Here is a 23084-nt window from a genome sequence, read left to right on the forward strand (position 1 = left end):
TGGAGAAGCTAAATTCAGACTAGTGGTGAGAGATTAGAACTTCGCAGTGTTTGACAGCTGGAAGGGCTGGAGGGAGGATTGTGTAGGTGCAGAGGAGGAACACGCCAAAGGAAAAGTGTGGAGCTCACCAGAGTAATAGGAAAGGGGAGGGAGAAGGGGAGAGGGAGTGGGAGAGGGGGAGAGAGAGATAAATCAAGAAATGTGAGGGGTGCAGTTGTCACGATGTGCACTGGGAATGTCAGAAACAAAATGCGGAGGAGAGATGAACTACATTGTACAGACGATGACCATTGGTTATTCATTAGGATTCCAACAGAATATTAAGACCATAAGATATAACAGCTGAATTAGGCCATCTGGTCCATCGAGTATGCTCTGCAATTCAATCATGGCTGATCCTTTTTTTCTATCTCCTCCTCAATCCCAGTTCCCAGCCTTCTCCCCATAACCTTTGATGCCATGTCCAATCAAGATCCTATCAATCTCTGCCTGAAAGAAACCCAACCACCTAGCCTCCACAGCTCCATGTGGCAACAAATTCCACAAATTTGCCACCCTTTGGCTAAAGAAATTTCTCTGCATCTCTGTTTTGAAAGGGCACCCCTCAATCCTGAGGCTGTGTCCTCTTGTACTAGACTCTATCACCATGGGAAACATCCTTTCCACATATACTCTGTCTAGGCCTTTCAATATTTGAAAATTTCAATGAGATCTTCCCTCATACTTCAGAATTCCAGCAAGTACAGACCCAGAGCTATCAAATGTTCCTCTTATGATAACCCTTTCATTCCTGGAATCATCCTTGTGAACCTCCTCTTGACCCTCTCCAATGTCAGCACATATTTTCTAAGTTAAGGGGCCCAGAATTGTTCACAATACTCAAGGTGAGGCCTCACCAGCATTTTATGAAGCCTCAGCATCAGGTCATTACTTTTGTATTCTAGACCTCTTGAAATAAATGTTAACATGGCATTTGCCTTCCTCACCACTGATTCAACATGCAAGTTAACCTTCAAGGTGTTCTGCACAAGTACTCCCAAGTCCCTCTGCATCTCAGATTACTCAGTGGCTCAGTCGAGTGATACAGCGAGACATTACATTCTCCAAACTGGAACCCCACTATTAACATTAAAGGGGTGTCTGCTTAAGTAATATACCGGTAAGTAACACGGAACCCTGAGGCTATCAAAATAAACTTGACAAGCTTAACTGAAAGTTCAGGAGACCACATTACAAAGAGTGAGTCGTTTGTGAAAATCACAAGGAATTCTGAACCATAAGACCAAAAGGCATAGGAGCAGAATTAGGCCATTCAGACCATCAAGTCTGCTCCACCATTCCAACATGGTTGATCCTGGATCCCACTCAACCCATACACCTGCCTTCTCAAAATATTGTTTGATGTCCTGACCGATCAGAAAACAATCAGCTTCTGCCTTACATATAGCCACAGACTTGGCCTCCACTGCAGTCTATGGCAGAGCATTCCACAGATTCACTACTCTCTGGCTGTAAAAAATAACTCCTTACTGCTGTTCTAAAAGGTTGCCCCTTAATTTTGAGGCTGTGTCCTCTAGTTCTGGAAACATCTTCTTCACGTCCATCCTATCTAGTCCTTTCAACATTCAGTAGGTTTCAATGAGATCCTCCCACATTCTTCAAAATTACAGTGAGTACAGGTCCAAAGCTGCCAAATGCTCCTCATATGAAGGATGTGGATACTATAGAGAGTGCGCAGGAGATTTACAAGTTTGGAGAGTGTGCCTTATGAGAATAGGTTGAGTGAACTTGGCCTTTTCTTCTTGGAGTGACAGAGGATGAGAGGGGACCTGTTAGAGGTCTATAAGGTGATGAGAGGCATTGATCATAAGACCATAAGATATAGGAGCAGAAGTAGGCCATTTGGCCCATTGAGTCTGCTCCACTATTCAATCATTGACTGATCCAATTCTCCCAGTCATCCACACTCCCCTGCCTTCACCCTATACCCTTTAATGCCCTGGCTAATCAAGAACCTGTCTTTGCCTTAAATACACACAATGACTAGTGTCTTATAGATGCTCAGCATTATCTCCTTGCTTTTATATTCTATTCCTCGAAATAAATACCAATATTACATTTGCATTCTTTACTACCCCTCAACCTGTAAATTAACCTTGTGGGAGTCTTGCATGAAGATTCCTAAGTCCCTTTGCACCTCTGATGTTGGAACCTTCTCCCCATTTAGATAATAGTCTATACTATTGTTCCTTTTACCAAAATGCATTATTGTAGTGGTGTGCTACATGCAGCGCTAAAATTACGACACGGAGTCGGTAACTGCAGTCGAAGGAAAAACTTTATTCGAAATCTTCAGCCTCACTTTTAAGCCTCCCTCAACCTGCCCCCAGTGGCGCAGAGGCTCCAAAGCTCTGTGCTTGCAAACCCCGGTAGGCTATCTAATTGTGAGCTGGTTCGGATGTGCCAGGAAATGGGTTGCCACATAACCCACTCCCCCCCCCCAGAACCGGCAATACACCCCCCAATGTCCACAGTCTGGGCCAGAACCTGCTTGGGAGGTCGGCCTCTGCGCCGAGGTGCCAGAAACTCGGCCGGTTGCGCCAGGTCCACATGGGCCGGTTTGAGGTGGTCCACCTTGAAAACCTCCTCTTTCCCCCCAACGTCCAGCACGAACGTGGACTCGTTGTTCCGGAGCACCATAAACGGCCCCTCGTATGGCCGCTGCAGCAGTGGCCAATGCCCACCCCTTCGTACAAACACAAACTTACAGTTCTGCAGGTCTTTGGGTACGCAGGTCGGGTTCCGCCCGTGCTGTGAAGTGGGTATGGGGGCCAGGTTACCGAGCTTCTTGCGTAGTCTGCCCAGGACTGCTGCGGGATCTTCCTCTTGCCCCCGTGGGGCTGGTAGGAACTCCCCGGGGACGACGAGGCGTGCAGGTCGTCCTTGGGCACTGTGCGGATGCCGAGTAGGACCCAGGGAAGCTCGTCCGCCCAGTTGGCTCCTCGCAGGCGGGCCATGAGGGCCGACTTCAGGTGACGGTGGAAACGCTCCACTAGCCCGTTCGACTGTGGGTGGTAGGCAGTTGTGTGGCGCAGCTGAGTCCCCAAAAGGCTGGCCATAGCTGACCACAGGCTGGAGGTGAACTGGGTGCCTCTGTCGGAGGTAATGTGGGCCGGTACACCAAAGCGAGATATCCAGGTGGTGATCAGGGCTCGGCGCAAGATTCGGAGGTGGTGTCGGTGAGCGGGACCGCCTCTGGCCATCTTGTGAACCGGTCCATGATAGTCAGGAGGTGCCGCACTCTGCGCGACACTGGCGGGGGGCCCACGATATCCACATGAATGTGGTCGAAACGCTGGTGGGTGGGATGGAACTGCTGCGGTGGGGCTTTGGTGTGCCGCTGAACCTTGGCCGTCTGGCAGTGCATGCACGTTTTGGCCCATTCACTGACCTGTTTGCGGAGTCCGTGCCAAACGAACCTGCTGGAAACCATCCGGACGACTGTCCGGATGGAGGGATGCGCCAAGTTATGAATGGAGTGGAAAACACGGCGCCGCCAGGCTGTCGGGACGACGGGACGGGGCTGGCCGGTGGCGACGTCACAGAGTAGGGTCCTCTCACCCAGGCCCACGGGGAGGTCCTGGAGCTGCAAACTGGAGACTGCGGTTCTGTAACTCGGAATCTCCCCATCCGCCTGCTGCGCCTCTGCCAGTGCCTCAAAGTCTACCCCTTGGGAAAGGGCATGAACGGTAGGGCGAGAGAGCGCATCCGCCACGACATTGTCCTTACCCGAGACGTGCCGGACATCCGTAGTGTATTCAGAGATGTAGGATAGGTGGCGTTGCTGGCGGGACGACCAGGGGTCGGACGCTTTTGTAAACGCAAAGGTAAGCGGTTTGTGGTCCGTGAACGCGGTGAAGTGCCGACCTTCTAGGAAGTACCTGAAATGCCGGATTGCCAGGTAGAGCGCCAACAGTTCCCGGTCGAAAGCACTGTACTTGAGCTCGAGTGGCCGCAGGTGTTTGCTGAAAAACACCAGGGGTTGCCAGCGACCTGCGATGAGTTGCTCCAGCACCCCACCGACTGCCGTGTTAGATGCGTCCACTGTGAGGGCGGTAGGGGCGTCCATTCTGGGATGTACTAGCATTGCGGTGTTCGCCAAAGCTTCCTTCGTTTGAACGAAAGCGGCGGCGGACTCCTCGTCCCAGGTAATGTCCTTGCTCGGACCCGACATCAGGGCGAACAGGGGGCGCATGATCCGGGCAGCTGAAGGGAGGAAGCGGTGGTAGAAATTGACCATACCTACGAATTCCTGAAGGCCTTTGATCGTGGTGGGTCGGGGGAAGTGGCGGACCGCATCTACCTTAGCGGGCAGAGGGGTTGCTCCGTCTTTAGTAATCCTGTGGCCCAGGAAGTCAATGGTATCGAGTCCGAACTGACATTTGGCGGGGTTGATTGTAAGACCGTACTCACTCAGTCGGGCGCAGAGTTGACGGAGGTGGGACAGATGCTCCTGACGACTGCTGCTGGCTATGAGGATGTCGTCCAAATAGATGAACGCGAAGTCCAGGTCCCGTCCCACCGCGTCCATTAGCCGCTGGAACGTCTGTGCGGCATTCTTCAGGCCGAACGGCATGCGGAGGAACTCGAAAAGGCCAAATGGGGTGATGAGAGCCGTTTTGGGGACGTCGTCAGGATGCATCGGGATTTGATGGTACCCTCGGACGAGGTCTACCTTGGAGAAGATCCGTGCGCCGTGCAGGTTTGCTGCAAAGTCCTGAATGTGCGGCACAGGGTAATGGTCCGGTGTGGTAGCCTCGTTCAGCCTTCAGTAGTCGCCGCACGGTCTCCAGCCACCCGTCGCTTTGGGCACCATGTGCAGGGGGGAGGCCCATGGGCTGTCGGACCGCCGGATGATCCCCAATTCCTCCATCCTCTGGAACTCCTCCTTCGCCAGTCGGAGCTTGTCCGGGGGAAGCCGCCGAGCGCGGGCGTGGAGGGGTGGTCCCTGGGTCGGGATGTGGTGCTGTACGCCGTGTCGGGGCATGGCCGCTGTGAACTGCGGTGCCAGAACCGATGGGAAATCCGCCAAGACCCTGGTGAAGTCGTTGTCGGACAGCGTGATGGAGCCGAGGTGAGAGGCTGGCAACTGGGCTGCACCCAGGGAGAACGTCTAAAAGGTCTCGGCGTGTACCCGTCTCTTCCTGGGCAGGTCGACCAGTAGGCTGTGAGCCCACAAAAAATCCACACCCAGAAGCGGTTGGGCTACGGCGGCCAGTGTAAAGTCCCACGTGAACTGGCTGGAGCCGAACTGTAGCTGCACCTGACGGGTGCCATAGGTCCTTACTGTGCTGCCGTTCACGGCCCTCGGGGGGGACCCGGTGCCCTGCTGTGGGTGTCGTAACTCGTCGGAGGTAAAACGCTGATCTCGGCACCAGTATCGACCAAAAACCGGCGTCCCGACCTTCTGTCCCACACATACAGGAGGCTATCCCGATGGCCAGCCGCCGTAGCCATCAGTGGCGGCTGGCCCTGGCGTTTCCCGGGAACTTGCAGGGCGGGCGACATCGGCGGGCTTCTGCGCCCCACCGCTGGTGGTAGAAGCACCAGTGTTCATTGGGCAGGGGGTTGGTGGGCTCTGCGGCCGGGCCTGGACTGGTTTGCTGCCGGAAGCGTGGCTGGGAGATCTGTGCGATGGACGCCCCGCTCACCTTTTTGGCATTCCACAGCAAGTCCGCCCGGCTGCCACCTTCCGGGGGTCACTGAAATCCGCGTCGGACAGCAGCAGGCGTATGTCCTCGGGCAGCTGCTCCAGGAATGCCTGCTCAAACATGAGGCAGGGTGTGTGTCCTCCGGCCAGAGACAACATCTCATTCATTAAAGCCGATGGAGGTCTGTCGCCCAAACCATCCAGGTGCAATAAACGGGCAGCCCGCTCGCGCCGTGAGAGTCCGAAAGTCCTGAGGAGCAGGGCTTTGAATTCCGTGTACTTGCCGTCTGCCGGGGGCGACTGTACGAACTCCGCGACCTGGGCCGCTGTGTCCTGGTCGAGGGAGCTCACCATGTAGTAGTAGCGGGTGTCTTCTGAGGTGATCTGGCGAACGTGGAATTGGGCTTCGGCTTGCTGGAACCATAGGTTCGGTCGCTGTGTCCAGAAACCCGGCAGTTTCAACAAAACCGCATGAACAGAGGCGGCGTCGGTCATTTCTGGTCCAAAAATCGTTTGGACCGTCGGGGTCACCAATTGTAGCGGTGTGCTACATGCAGCGCGAAAATTACGACACGGAGTCGGTAACTGCAGTCGAAGGAAAAACTTTATTCGAAATCTTCAGCCTCACTTTTAAGCCTCCCTCAACCTGCCCCCCGTGGCGCAGAGGCTCCAAAGCTCTGTGCTCGCAAACCCCTGAAGGCTATCTAATTGTGAGCCGGTTCGGATGTGCCGCCACATTATTATACATTTCTCAACACTGTTTTCTATCATTAGGGTTTTTTCTCTCTTTCCTTCTCACAATAACTCCTTGCCATGCTCCTCCTCCTCTTCTTACCCCATCCCTAATTTTTAAATTTTAATTTTTTCTCACTCTCTTTCCCTCTCACAATAGCCTGTTCTCCATCTTCCTCTGGTGCTCCCCTCCCCCTTTCTTTCTTCCAAGGCATCCTTCCCCTTCTCCAGCCTTGTATCCCTTTTGCCAATCAACTTCCCAGTTCAACCCTCCCCCTCCTGTCTTCTCCTATCATTTTGGGTCTCCCCCTCCCCCTCCCCCTCCCCCTCCCACTTACAAATCCCTTACTATCTCTTTTTTCATTAGTCCTGACGAAGGGTTTCGACCCAAAAAGTCGACTGTACTTCTTCCTATTGATGCCACCTGGCCTGCTGCATTCCACCAGCAGGTTGTGTGTGATGCTTGAATTTCCAGCATCTGCAGATTTTCTATTGTTTGCTTATTTCCAGTGAGGTTGGGTGAGGCTAGATCTAGAGGTCATGGCTGAAGTGTGAAATATTTAATGGGAATCTGAGGGGAAACTTTTTCCACTCGGAGGATGGTGCGAGTGTGGAACGAACTAACAGTGTAAGTGGTGGACGTGGGTTTGATTGAAACCTCTAAGAGAAGTTTTGATAGACACATTGATGGGAGGGGTAGAGGGTTATATCCAGGTGCAGTTCAATTGGATGTTGCAGGAGGACCATTTGTCATAGACTAATGGGCTGAAGGGCCAGTTTCTATGCTGTGGTACTCTATAATGTGAAAAGACCAATCAAAGAAATGAGGCCTCGACCAACTGTTGGTGACAGGCTCCTGCTGGTTGGTATGCACTGCTCCCGGCGACAAGAGCAAGTAATATGAATATAGATATTTTTCTTAATTAAAAAGTTTATCAATAATTTGCTACATAATTCATGGGTGCTCAGTACAAATCTCATGAGTTGTGTCAGTGCTTCTGGCATGTTTGGCGAACCTGGCCTGCAGGCCTAGAAACAGGAGAAGCAACAGCTTGAGGGCAGATGGTGAAACATTTCGTGGACGTGCAGCCCGATAGCCTTGGCAAAGAGCTCCTCCGCTCCACTGAGGAGCAAAGATCATTCAGCCCATCCAGTCTGCTGATGACCCCACTACTGTTGATTGAATCAAAGGTGGTGACGAATCGGCATAGAGGAGAGAGATTGAAAAGCTGGTTTCACTGAAGAGCAGCAAGGAGCTTCTAGTAAAAATAAAATGTGAGTCCTACTTCCCTGCTCCTTCCCCATGGTCCTGCTAGTTGTTTTCTATCAAGCATCTTTCCATTTCGTTTCCAAGACTCTGACCGATTTCACCACCTCAACAGGCAAAAAGTTCCAGAAAATGCTGACACATGGCATGTTTACTCATATCCACCTTCATTCTTTGGTCAGCATCCCTAGTTGCTCGACAACAAGCTAAAGAGAGCAGCTACTAATCCTGTCTTAACCCATCACACTGTTGACCATAAGACCATAAGATATAGGAGCTGAATTAGGCCATTTGGCCCACTGAGTCTCGTCTACCATTTCATCATGGCTGATCCAATTTTCCTCTCAGCCCTAATCTCCTGCCTTCTCCCCAAATCCCTTCATGCCTGACCAATCAAGAATCTATCAACCTCTTAAATATAACAAATGTCTTGGCTCCCACAGTCGCACGTGGCAACGAATTCCATAGTTCCACCACTCTCTGGCGAAAGAAATTCCTCCTCAGTTTCGTTCTAAATGAACGTCTCTCTATTCTGAGGCTATGTCCTGTGGTCATAGACATCCCACCATAGCAAACATCCTCTTCACATCCACTCTATCAAGACTTTTCAACATTTGATAGGTTTCCTTTTTTTGTAATTTATTTTTTTATTGGTTCATCATCAAACAAACATTTCCATAAGATGTGTTTCAGACATTGTACCTATATATCATATAATTATATATGTCACAAATCTCCACAAAGTAGTTATGAGGTACACATTTATAGAAAAGAGTGGAGAGTAAAAACAAGCAAAAGGGAAGAACTATGTACAAGTAGGGAATGATCTTTTTTTTTACAACAGATTCATTGATTTGTGAGAATAAAGTCAAGCCTATGAGGCATTATTTAGTTAAACCATTTTTCCCAGTATGAATCAAATTGTTCCAAATTGGATAAAATTCTCTTACATTTGATTGGATTTAATAGCTCATTGACATTAAAAAAATTTTTTTACCTTGTCCTTAGCCATCTGTATTTAATCTGTTAATGTATCAAGGTATTATCTGTCAAGGTATCTTATGGATAGGGGAATCAAGGAATAAGGGGACAAGGCAGGAACAGGGTATTGATAGTAAATGATCAGCCATGATCTCAAAATGGCGGTGCAGGCTCGAGGGGCTGAATGGTCTACTTCTGCACCTATTGTCTATTGTACCACTGAAATTAGAATAAAACTTAATCGATCTACTCCATGAACAAATAGAAACCAAGAAACGCAGATAATAACAAAAATGGCAACGAACGTGTGATTCCAAGGCTGAGGTCACTAGTAGATGACCCTGCATTGAGCTAGAGGAAATGTCTAGCTGTGGGGGATAACCCCTCCTACTTGTGAGTTGAGGGCCCCCAATGCAGTATTCATAAAAGTCAGTGAACAAATCCATTACACAGAAAAGATTTCCCTGTGTACTCCTCCTATACATATATATATATATATATATATATATATATATATATATACACACACACACATACATACACACACACATATACATACATATATATGTTCTCATTTTGGTGGGGAAAAAGGAGTAAGTGAGCGAATATAGAATAACAACTAAGTAATATAAAATCCACATTATAATAAGTATTTCTCGAGATAGGTATATCACCATGTACTTTTACTTTCATTTAGCTTCTCAACATTTTTAAAGTTAGCTAAACCTTATGGCTCTTCTGAAGGGGGTGAGGACTGTCTTTGGGAAACTCCTGGTGTCAACCTGAAATTATTAACCTGCTCAGTTGAGGAAAAACACCAGAGACATGAAATTACCTCTGAAACGGTTTTTATTCAGAGAGGATTTCGCAGCCCCACGCACTTCGGGCGTATGGTAGCCAACTCCCAATTTGTCGGTTTACAAAGGTCATACTTATACCCGAAAGCAGGGTACTACATTTGCAAATATGGTTACCGATTCAAATTCATCAATTGATTGGCTATTGCATAACTAAGCACGCAAAATACTCGGAATAAGCATAGACGCAAGCGTAATACTTGGAATGGGTATGGACGCAAGCAAAACACTCGAAATAGGTATATAGCTCAAAATACTTTGCCAAACACATTGTCTTGTGGTCGCAAGGTTCCTCTTCTTTGTGGTTGCCACATGCTGTCTGGCATCTTATTTTAGCTACCTCTTCCCTGTCCTCCTACACTTCCGCAATGATGTATCCTCTCCCTGGTCCTGTCTACATATTTTGCTACACTTACCCCTCGCCCACTCCTTCTACATGTACCCCTTACCCTCTTCACACTCTCACCAGTCTCTTCCTGATATATTTCTCTTGGCCTCCTCCCGTCTCCTGCCTTCTCAATTCTCGCACTATTTCCCAAATAGGAACTGTTCCTCAGTCAGGCTTTCCCTCATTTTGGTGACACTGACGGGCAAACCTCTGGCCTTCACGTCTGTAGTCGCCTCTTCCACCGTCTGGTACAACCGCGTCCCGTTGTCATAAATCACTCGAAGTTTAGCAGGGTATGGAGTTTGAAATCTAATCTTATTTTGCTTTAGTACTCGCTTTACTTCAGAGTATTCTTTGCGTTTCTGCAGGACCACGGGGGGGGGCGCAATCTTGGTTGAAATATATTAATTTATCATCGAAAAACACTCTCTTCCTACCCCAGGCCCTTTGTAGAATCAGTGTCTTGGTGCTGTACTGAAGGAATTTAATTATTACAGAGCGTGGCTTTCTGTCCTGGGTAGGTTTTGGAACCAACGCATCCCGCAGTAACTTCTCGACAAACTCCATCATAGACAAGCCCTCCGCTCCTTCGGGAACATTGTAGATTCTGATATTTTTCCGCCGTGATCCTCCCTCCAGATCAAGCAGTTTATCTTCTTGGTGATGTATTATTTTTATTGTCTTGCTCAGTATCCGTTCCACATTTTGAACGTGATCTTCCACGTTCTCAATTCGAATCTCTGCCACGGCCATTTTTTGACTAACGCTGGCGAGCTCTGCCTTAATATCCCAGAGTTGCTGCTTTATTTCTTTCTGGATCTCCATTATCTCTTTCAGGATTTCGAACATATTCGCCGCTTCGACTGAACGAGGCCCGGCGGCCGCCTCGCTAGCACACGGTCGGGTCGGAGAGCTGCTTGCTGCACTCCCCACAGACACAAGCTCCGCAGTGTAGCTTTTTTTATTTCCGTTTCTTTTCTCCATTCTTGCCCCTCTTTTCAGTTCAAATATTTTTCGAAAAATATTATATTTGATGGAATAACGGGGCTTACTACGCGCTTTTCTGGAGGAGCTAGTGACTTAAGCTGCCATTCTCGATGATGACGTCACCAAAACCTTCACATTTGATAGGTTTCAATGAGGTCACTATTCCTTCTTCTAAATTCCAGTGAGTACAGGCCCACAGCCATCAAACACTCTTCATATGATAAGCCTTTCAATCCCGGAATCATTTTCGTGAACCTCCTTTGAACCCGCTCCAATGTCAGCACATCCTTTCTGAGATAAGGGGACCAAAACTGCTCACAAAACTCCAAGTGAGGTCTCACCAGTACTTCAATATAACATTCTTACTTTTATATTCTAGTCCTCGTGAAATGAATGCTAACAACGCATTTGCCTTCCTCATCATGCATTCCTCAATCTGCCAATTTACCTTTAGGAAATCCTGCACAAGGACTCACATGTCCCTTTGCACCTCAGATTTTTAATTTCCTTATAGATAAGTCCATGTTTTTATTTCTCCTTTAGTCCAACACACATACAAACCCTCCTGGAGGAGCTCAGGAATACCCTTGTACACACACAATACTGGAAGAACTCAGGAATACCCTTGTACATACACAATACTGGAGGAGCTCAGGAATACCCTTGTACACACACAATACTGGAGGAGCTCAGGAATACCCTTGTACACACACAATACTGGAGGAACTCAGGAATACCCTTGTACACACACAATACTGGAGGAACTCAGGAATACCCTTGTACACACACAATACTGGAGGAACTCAGGAATACCCTTGTACATACACAATACTGGAGGAGCTCAGGAATACCCTTGTACACACACAATACTGGAGGAGCTCAGGAATACCCTTGTACACACACAATACTGGAGGAACTCAGGAATACCCTTGTACACACACAATACTGGAGGAACTCAGGAATACCCTTGTACACACACAATACTGGAAGAACTCAGGAATACCCTTGTACACACACAATACTGGAGGAGCTCAGGAATACCCTTGTACACACACAATACTGGAAGAACTCAGGAATACCCTTGTACACACACAATACTGGAGGAGCTCAGGAATACCCTTGTACACACACAATACTGGAGGAACTCAGGAATACCCTTGTACACACACAATACTGGAGGAGCTCAGGAATACCCTTGTACACACACAAAACTGGAGGAGCTCAGGAATACCCTTGTACACACACAATACTGGAGGAACTCAGGAATACCCTTGTACACACACAATACTGGAAGAATTCAGGAATACCCTTGTACACACACAATACTGGAGGAACTCAGGAATATCCTTGTACACACACAATACTGGAGGAGCTCAGGAATACCCTTGTACACACACAATACTGGAGGAACTCAGGAATACCCTTGTACACACACAATACTGGAGGAGCTCAGGGATACCCTTGAATACACACAATACTGGAAGAATTCAGGGATACCCTTGTACACACACAATACTGGAAGAACTCAGAAATACCCTTGTACACACAATACTGGAGGAACTCAGGGATACCCTTGAACACACACAATACTGGAGGAGCTCAGGAATACCCTTGTACATACACAATACTGGAGGAGCTCAGGGATATCCTTGTACACACACAATACTGGAGGAGCATAAGGAATACCCTTGTACACACACAATACTGGAAGAACTCAGGGATACCCTTGAACACACAATACTGGAAGAATTCAGGGATACCCTTGAACACACACAATACTGGAAGAACTCAGGGATACCCTTGAACACACAATACTGGAGGAACTCAGGGATACCCTTGAACACACACAATACTGGAAGAATTCAGGGATACCCTTGAACACACACAATACTGGAAGAATTCAGGGATACCCTTGAACACACACAATACTGGAAGAACTCAGGAATACCCTTGTACACACACAATACTGGAAGAATTCAGGGATACCCTTGTACACACACAATACTGGAGGAACTCAGGGATACCCTTGTACACACACAATACTGGAAGAACTCAGGAATACCCTTGCACACACACAATACTGGAGGAACTCAGGGATACCCTTGAACACACAATACTGGAAGAATTCAGGGATACCCTTGAACACACACAATACTGGAAGAATTCAGGGATACCCTTGAACACACACAATACTGGAAGAATTCAGGGATACCCTTGAACACACACAATACTGGAAGAACTCAGGAATACCCTTGTACACACACAATACTGGAAGAACTCAGGGATACCCTTGTACACACACAATACTGGAAGAACTCAGGGATACCCTTGTACACACACAATACTGGAAGAACTCAGGGATACCCTTGAACACACACAATACTGGAGGAACTCAGGGATACCCTTGTACACACACAATACTGGAAGAATTCAGGGATACCCTTGTACACACACAATACTGGAAGAACTCAGGGATACCCTTGTACACACACAATACTGGAAGAACTCAGGAATACCCTTGTACACACACAATACTGGAAGAATTCAGGGATACCCTTGTACACACACAATACTGGAGGAACTCAGGGATACCCTTGTACACACACAATACTGGAAGAACTCAGGAATACCCTTGCACACACACAATACTGGAGGAACTCAGGGATACCCTTGAACACACAATACTGGAAGAATTCAGGGATACCCTTGAACACACACAATACTGGAAGAATTCAGGGATACCCTTGAACACACACAATACTGGAAGAATTCAGGGATACACTTGAACACACACAATACTGGAAGAACTCAGGAATACCCTTGTACACACACAATACTGGAAGAATTCAGGGATACCCTTGTACACACACAATACTGGAAGAACTCAGGGATACCCTTGTACACACACAATACTGGAAGAACTCAGGGATACCCTTGAACACACACAATACTGGTGGAACTCAGGGATACCCTTGAACACACAATACTCTTTCTATGTTGTAATTAATATTGTAGAGGAAAAACTTATAGTAATTCAGGAAGGTGTAATGAAGGGTTATTTGGTAGATTTAAAGCAGGGTAGTGGAAACTTGTGGGTCTTTACAGCAATATATTGCAACTGTGCTGTGTAGCAAGGCTGCATTGTCAAGGGGGTCAATATGGAAGCAACTGAACCTGTCAGAGAAGCAGCAGCATCAAGATGTTTGGCTCCTGGTTATCTCTGGCTGTTCTGGCTGAAAGACGAAAAGATTCCCCAAGGATACTAGCTGCAAGCAGAAAATTGTGCAGATGTCAGTATTAAAGCAGCCTGATGTCCTTGGGACCTATGGCAGAGAGTTATAATTGGCACCCCTCTGCACAGCCCAATCAAGGAAGAAACTTTCAGAAAGACAGGAAAGCAACAGGACTCTGCTGGAGGCCGGAATCTGCCTCATCAACAACTGGTGAAGTGCAACCATTCATAAAATGCCTTTTTCTCTGCCTTTGCCATTTGCTTCTCCTGTGGCCTCAAGGTGGAACAAGAGTGAAAATTAAGTTTCATTTTCGTAAAGCCCCACCTGGGAGGTGGGGTTATGGGCAGCCATCTCATGTAGAGCTCTCAGCCTTGGAGGGGATTAGGCAAAATCACCGGAATTAGAGCTGGATGGAGGATTAATTTCCAAGTAAGACTGTAACCTCTGGAGGATTAAAGAACAATGTGTCAAGGTTTTAAGACTGAAGGAGGTGGTCAGATTTGATAATATTAATTACCCCTACTGAGCTGCTTTTTGATATGAAAGCCTCACCTTTCAGATATACTCTAGAAATATTCCCTTCTTCCCACCAAAACCTCTACAGGTGAGGCGAGGGCCTCCATCAGTCAGAAACCTGTACAAACCCGTCACAAAAAGGGCAGTATGTTAGCATAGCATTCAGCTTAACATTTTGGAGTGCCTGTGATGAGACAATCAGGGTTCAATTCCCACTGCTGTCTGTAAGGAGTCTGTACCACCTCACCATGGCCATGTGGGGCTCCTCCAGGTGCTTCAGTTTCCTGTCACGTTCCAGAATCATCTGGGTTAGGGTTAGCGAGGTGTGGGCAGCTATGTTACTTCCACAGTATGGTCACACATGCAGACTGCCTGCAGCACATCCTCGGACTGTGGGCATTGCTGCAAACAATACATTTCACTATATGTTCTAATGGACTTGTGACAAATAAAACTAAACTTTAAATATTTAAAGGTCTGAGTTGGGGTGGGTGTGGGGGGGGGTGCTCTTCAGTTGACTACTTCAAAAGTGAGACTGATGAATTTCTGCTGGGCAAGGACACTGAGGATTAAAGAGCCATGGTGGATGCAACTACGGAGAAGACACAACAGCAGCTATATTTCATTTAGAGTTTGAGGAGATTTGATACATCACCAAAGACACTCGCAAATTTCTACAATTTCTACAGATGTACCATGGAGAGCATTCTAACTGGCTGCATCACTGTCTGGTATGGGGGCGGGGCGGGGGGGGGGGGGGTGGAGAGAGCTACTGCACAGGATCAATAGCATCCGGAATAACTTCAAGGAGCAATGCCTCAAAAAGGTAGCATCCATCATTAAGGGCCCCTGTCACCCAGGACATGCCTTGTTCTCATTGCTACCATCAGAGAGGAGGTCCAGGAGCCTGAAGACACACACTCAATGTTTCAGGAACAGCTTTTTCCCCTCTGCCATCTGATTTCTGAATGGACTTTGAATCCATGAACACTGCCTCATGACTTTTAAATCTCTATTCTTGCACTACTTATTTAATTTAACAATTTTATGTATTTTTTGTGCAATTCACATTTTTCCCTATTATTACTGTACTGCTGCTGCAAAAACAACAAATTTCATGACATATGCTGTGATATTAAATCTGATTCTGGTTAAGAGAAATGGGAAAGGTTGAAGAGCTTCTCACACTCAGCAGGTACTGTGCATCTCTCCCACTATTTCACTCAGAGCTCCCAGGAGCTAGTGGGAGCAAAGGAGGTACTGGAGTGCAGCTGGTCAGTGTGCATCCAACAGCAGATGCATCCACAAGATGGAGCTGACAAACCAGAGTGGGTGGAGGAGGCAATGTCCAGTCGGATTCTTGGCAAAGAATGGACTGGTGCTGTACAGTTGGATGGACATTGAGACCTGCATTTCTATATCCCTTTTATCATTCCTTTCAGGATGACTGAAGCTGGTTCACTAGCAGCTGCTCTTGCAATATTGGAAATGCTGTGGTCAGTTTATGTACAGCAAGCTCCTACAGTCAGGACCACGGTTAAGTAGTCAAGTGGTTTCATTTTGCACATCACGTTGGTCAATATATGAACATTGGCCAGCAGAATCAACAATGGATGGGTGCTTGGGGGATAGAGAGCAGGGAGCAGTAACCACTCCCAACACTTCTTTAAACAACCAGCTGGAGGAGCTCTGTGGGTGGGGAAGAATTAACAACATTTTGGCAGATGGATTGTGCTCCAGGCTCCAGCATCTGAAATCTCTTGAGACCATAAGACACTGGAGGAACTCAGGGATATTTTTATACACACACAATTCTGGAGGAAATCAGTGGTACTCTTGTATACAAAGAGTACTGGACGAACTCAGGGATACTCTGCTACACAATCAATACTGGATGAACTCTGGGACTCCATCGTCCGTTCCCTGGATCCTTTAGGTAAAAGGGCAGACAGGGCCTTCAGTTAAATCCTATCAGAATTCCAGGATCTGTAATGGTGGGAGCACCTACTGGAGTTCAGACTGCATTTCCAGCAGGTCTGTGCAATGGGGTATGAAATGCAAAAGACAAACACACTGCAGGAAGAAAGCACAGCTTGCACGCTCGATCTATGAGTCTCAAACTGATCTTGTCCTCCCTCTTTCAGAACACAGATGACATTCTGGTGGCCTCTGCTGAGTGTCCAAGTGATGATGAAGACCTGCAGGAATGCGAGCCCAGCACGGGTGAGTTTGCTAACAGGGGGGAGCTTGGTCGACCAGATTCCATCTTCCTATCTTGGTCATGCACCAGTGTTCAACATGTTGTTCTGCAGCTCTACCCCCTCACTGCTCCTGCAAGTGTCTCAGAGGCAGAGTAGGAGGGTGTTTGAACCAGCCTGGGTGCTTGTCCAGATCTCACAGACACGTTTTCCTGCTATTAGTCAGTACCTTTGTCTGCTAAGTGAGGTGAACTTTATCAGTGTACCTGCTCATTCCAGTTGGAACAATGCCTGTACTGTGTAACAGCCACCACTGGCTCCCGTGTTGTGTAATGGGTGTAACATGAACCCGATGCATGCTTAAACTATGTGTAAACATTCTCATCTTCATCCCGCTCTCTGTCTCTGTCTCTTTCCGTCTGTCTCTCATTCTCTTTCTTCCTGCCTCTCTCCCTCTCTTTCCCTTTCCCTCTATCTTTTTCTCACTGTCTCCCCCTCCCCATCTCTCTCACTGGTTCTCCTTCACTCGTTCTCTTTCTCAATCGCTCTCACACTGCCTTTCACAGCCTGTCTTTCTGACTTTCTCTCACTCTTTTACTCACCCTCTCAGCTTTTCGCTCTCTCTCTTTTTCTTACTGTCTCTCTCCAACTCTCTCCCTCCCTCTGACTCTCTCCTCAGTCTCTCTCTTCTTTTACTCTCTCTGTCTCATTATCTGACTCTTTTTCCGTCTCCCTCTCTCTAACTCACTCTTTCTCCCTGACTCTGTCTTGCCCTCTCTCTCACCATCTCTCTCTCGCACACACAATGCTGCTCTGTTGCAGTGCGCGTGCACACACCCCCCCCCCCCATTCACTCAGCTATAAATCACACACACCGACTTTATATTCCAGTGAACACAAACTGAGTCACAAAGCAGTTATAGACGGATAGCTTAGTGTAACATATGCCCAAATGTACACACACTCACACACAGACACACACATGTCGACACAAGCAAATATACACAAACAGATATGTTGTTCTATCTACTTTAAGGTCTTCATTGTTTCTTTGGTACCTCATTTCCACATTCCGATCTGCATGACCCCTCACCCCAGTGACCTTCCAGCCCTTGTATCCACCATTCACCCCTCCCCTGGCTCAAAAACATGTTCCAAATGCTCCAATTCCATCATCCCTTGAGAAGTTTTAAAAACTCACCATCCTCCAAAAGAAGGAATCTTGCCTAAAATGAGTGATGTCTTAAACAGTGAGTCTGATTTTAGATTCTCAAAACAAGAGAAAACGTCCTGTCCAAATCCACCCTGTTGAAACCCCTCAGGGTCTTAAATATATCATTCAAATCCTCCCTCGCTCTACATTCCAGCCAGTACAAGCCTAGACTGCCCAAAATCTCCCCATATGACAATCTGCCCATCCCTGGAAGTAGTTTATTAAACCCCACCTGAACTGCTTCCAGTGCATTGTCATATTTCCTTACACAGAGAGGCTGAGGCTATGAAGAATTTTCTAAATATGGTCTGTTCAACAGCCAATGCAATTGTAACATAATCTCTATTTTCGTATTCAATTCCCCAAGCAGCAAGCTCAAACAGTTTGTTAGCTTTCCTCATTAATTTGCTGAACTGCCTTCCAGCTTTTTACAAGTAATTCACCGAGATACCTGCATTCCTCTGCATCTCAGTTTGCCATGCGTTCACCATTTATTTTCTGAACATCATGCTCCAATTCCCAGGTCCTTGCCCACTCAACATGCTTCCCTACCTGTCCTGGTGGTTAACACCTGTATGTGCTCCCCTGTCTGTCCTTGTGGTTATTAACGGTATGTGCACCCCTACTTGTCCTATGATTATCACCTGCTCCCCTATCTGTCTTGTGGTTAGCACCTCCATACGCCTCTATACCTTTCCTTGTGATTATCACCTGTACCTGCTTCCCTACCTGGCCTTATGGTTAACACCTGTACATGCTCCCCTGTCTGTCCTTGTGGTTATTAACGGTATGTGCACCCCTACTTGTCCTATGATTATCACCTGTACTTGCTTCCCTACCCGTCCTGTGGTTAACACCTGTACATGTTCCCCTACCTGTCCTGTGATTATCACCTGTATGTGCTTTCCTAACTGTCCTTGTGGTTTGCACCTGTATGAGCTCTCCTACCTGTCTTTGTGCTTAGAAGCTGTATGTGCTCCCCTACCTGTTATAGTCATAGAAAATACAGCACAGGAGCAGGCCTTTTGCCCTATCTAGTCCACGACAAATTATTGGGATGCCTTCTCCCATCGAACTGCACCTCCAAACATAGCCCTTCATATCCCTACTATCTATGTAACTATTTGAACTTCTCTTAAATGTTGAAATTGATCTTACATGCACCACTTGTGCTGGCAGCACATTCGATACTCTTACGACCCTCTTAGTGAAGACATTTCCCCTCATGTTCCCCATAAGCTCTTGAACTTTCACCCTTAACCCATGATCTCTAGTTCTAGTCCCACACAACCTCAATGGAAATAGTCTGCTTGCATTTACCTTATCTATACCCCTTATGATTTTGTATACCTCTATCAAATTTCCTCTCAATCTTCAGCGCTCCATGGAATCAACTCCTAACCCTTTCAATCTTTACTTACAACTCAGATCCTCCAGACCTGGCAGCATCCTTGTAAATTTTCTCTTGTACTCTTTCAACTTTATATTCAACCTTCCTGTAGTCAGATGACCAAAAATCCACACAATACTCTGAATTCAGCCTCACCAATGTCTTATACAAGCAACACACACAAAATGCTGAAAGAACTCAGCAGGCCAGTCAGCATCTACGGAAAAGAGAATAGTTGACATTTCAGGCCGATACCCTGAACTGATGAAGGGTCTCGGCCCGAAACATCGACTGTACTCCTTTCCATAGATGCTGCCTGGCCTGAGTTCCTCCAGCAGTTTGTGTGTGTTGCTCCGATTTCCAGCATCTACAGATTTTCTCGTTAATGTCTTATACAACTTCAACATAACATCGCATCCCTTGCACTCAGTACTTTGATTTATGAAAGCCAATGTGGCAAAAGCTTTCTTTATGACCCTATCCACTTGTAACGCCACTTTCAATGAATTATGGACCTGTATTCCCAGATTCTGTTTTTTCACCACACTCCTCAGTGACTTTCCATTCACTATGTAAATCTTACTCTGGTTGGTTGTATCAAAGTTCAACACCTCGCACTTGTCTGCATTAAATTCCATCTACCATTTTTCAGCCAATGTTGGTGTCATCTGCAAATTTGCAGATCCAGTTAACCACATTATCATCCAGATCACTGATATAGATAACAAACAATAATGGACCCAGCACCAATCCCTACGGCACTCCACAAGTCACAGGCTCCAGTCAGGCAACCATCTACGACCACTCTCTGGTGTCTCCCATAAAGCCAATGTATCTTCCAGTTTACTACCTCATCTTGAATGCCTAGCAACTGTACCTTATTAACCAACCTCCCACTCGGAACCTTGTCAAATGCCTTGCTACAGTCCATGTGAAAAACTTCTTCTGTCTTGCCTTCATCTGCTTAGAATACCATCCAATAATCACTCAGGCTCTCTGCCTATAATTTACTGGTTTATTCTCAGAGTCTTTAACAGTGGAACAACATTGTCTGCCTTCAGATCCTCTGGTCGCTCTCCTGTCGCTAAGGATGTTTTAAATATCTCTGCTAGGGCCCTGGCACTTTATGTACTTGCCTTTCGCAGAGACTGAGGGAACACCTTGTCAGGCCCTGGGGATTTATCCACCCTGATTTGCCTCAGGATAGCAATCACACTGTATAGGGTCCACAGAATTGATAGCATTATGTCTCACTTCTATAGACTCAGTATCTGTCTCCTGAGTATATCAAAATGAAAAAATTCATTTGAGGTCTTCCCCAACTCTTTTGACTCTGCATTTGCTGTTCCACACAATGTTCTGCCCTGCTCTGCTGGGTAAGAAGTTGACAGCGATGCAGGTGCATGCTTCCCTGGTATCATGGATTATTGATTACCTGACTGGCAGACCACAGTACGTGCGCTTGCAACACTGTGTGTCAGACAGAGTGGTCAGCAGCACTGGGGTTCCAAAGAGGACTGTCCTGTCTCCCTTACTCTTCACCATCTACACCTCGGACTTCAACTACTGCACAGAGTCTTGCCATCTTCAGGAGTTTTCTGATGACGCTGACATAGTTGGATGCATCAGCAAGGGAGGTGAGGCTAAGTACAGGGCTACGGTGGGAATCTTTCTCACATGGTGTGAGCAGAATCATCTGCAGCTTAATGTGAAAAAGACTAAGGAGCTGGTGGTGGACCTAAGGAGGGCTGAGGCACTGGTGACCCCTGTTTCCATCCAAGGGGTCAGTGTGGACATGATGGAGGATTACAAATACCTGGGGATACGAATTGACAATAAACTAGACTGGTCAAAGAAAACTGAGGCTGTCTACAAGAAGGGTCAGAGCCGTCTCTATTTCCTGAGGAGACTGAGGTCCTTTAACATCTGCCGGACGATGCTGAGGATGTTCTACGAGGCTGTGGTGGCCAGTGCTATCATGGTAGCAGACACCAACAGAATCAACAAACTCATTCGCAAGGCCAGTGATGTTGTGGGGGTGGAACTGGACTCTCTGACGCTGGTGTCTGAAAAGAGGATGCTGACCAAGTTGCATGCCATCTTGGACAATGTCTCCCATCCACTCCATAATGTACTGGTTAGGCACAGGAGTACATTCAGCCAGAGACTCATTCCACTGAGATGTAACACTGAGCGGCATAGGAAGTCATTCCTACCTGTGGCCATCAAACTTTACAACTCCTCCCTAGGAGTGTCAGACACCCTGAGCCAATAGGCTGGTCTTGGACTGGTTTCCACTTGGCATAATTTACTTATTATTTAATTATTTATGGTTTGTATTGCTATATTTCCACACTGTTCTCGGTTGGTGCGACTGTAACAAAACTTAGATTCCCTCGGGATCAATAAAGTATGTCTGTCTGTCTGTCTGTCTGAATAACTTCACATTCCCCATTATGTTGCATCAGCCACACACACATTGTCCATATCCTCTGAAACATATTTGCATCTCATGCCCTTCTCCATCTGGTCCCTCCTTCCTGACCATCTTTACACCCTCCCCCTTCCTCTACTTATTCACTATCCTGATCATTTCCTCTTCCCTCCTGATCATCTCCTGTCTCCCTACTCCTAGTCATATTCTCCTCCCTGCTGATCATCTCCTCCCTTCCTCTTGGTCACCTCTTCCCTCCCCCCTGATCATCTCCTCCCTCCCCTGATCTAGTCTGTTTCCTCCTTCCTGATAATTTTCTCCCTCCATCTGATCAATTTTACACCCTCCTTCTTTCTCCTGATCATCTTTACACCCTCCTCCCTCTCGATATCAACTCTTCCCTCCTTCTGGTAATTTCCTCCCTACCTTTTCATGATATTAATTGGCCTCTTAACAAAGTTTTTAAAAATTCAAAGTATGTTTATCACATAAAAATAAGCAATAGGTATCAATAACATGAGATAAAGAGTCCTTGAAAGTGAGTCCATTGTTTGTGGGAACATTTCAATGATGGGGAAAGTGCAGTTATTCCCTATGGTTCAAGAGCCTGATGGTTGAGGGGAACAACTATTCCTGTTGGTGAGAGTCCTGAGGCTCCTGTACCTTCTTCCTGATGGCAGCAGCAAGAAGAGAGTGTGACCTGGGTGGTGACAGTCCCTCATGATGATTGCTGCTTTCTGTTGATGTGCTCAATGGTTTTGGGGGGATGGAGTTGTGGCAGTAGTGGTTTGACCAAGAATGGACAGGACTATATCCAAGCAACACACACAAAATGGTGAAGGAACTCAGCAGGCCAGGCAGCATCTATGGATGAGTACAGTCGATGTTTCGGGCTGAGAACCTTCAGCAGGACTGGAGAGAAAAAAATGAGTAGAGTTAAAAGCAATGGTGAAAATTGAGAGACCGCTTCACCGAGCACCTACTCTCCATCCATCAGAAAAATCAGGATCTCACATTGGCCACCATCTTAATTCCACTTCCCATTCCTCTTCCAATATATCTATCCATGGCCTCCTCTACTGTAGCGATGAGGTCACACTCAGGTTGGAGGAACAACACCTTATATTCTGTCTAGGTAGCCTTAAACCTGCTGGCATGAACATCGATTTCTCAAATTT

General features: G+C 46.9%; 1 protein-coding gene across 4 annotated transcripts in view; it reads left to right on the plus strand.

The window, feature by feature from the left end:
• Positions 1–23084, plus strand: part of LOC132384107 (neurexin-1-like) — a 1241271-nt gene that overhangs the window by 1185308 nt on the left and 32879 nt on the right. For all 4 annotated transcript variants that reach the window (XM_059955449.1, XM_059955450.1, XM_059955451.1 and 1 more), the window contains one exon: positions 16816–16894. In XM_059955449.1, the coding sequence (XP_059811432.1) occupies positions 16816–16894 (79 nt within the window). The remainder of the gene's footprint in view (positions 1–16815; positions 16895–23084) is intronic.

The sequence above is a fragment of the Hypanus sabinus genome, chromosome 31 (genome assembly GCF_030144855.1).
Source record: "Hypanus sabinus isolate sHypSab1 chromosome 31, sHypSab1.hap1, whole genome shotgun sequence".
Taxonomy (NCBI): Eukaryota; Metazoa; Chordata; class Chondrichthyes; order Myliobatiformes; family Dasyatidae; genus Hypanus; species Hypanus sabinus.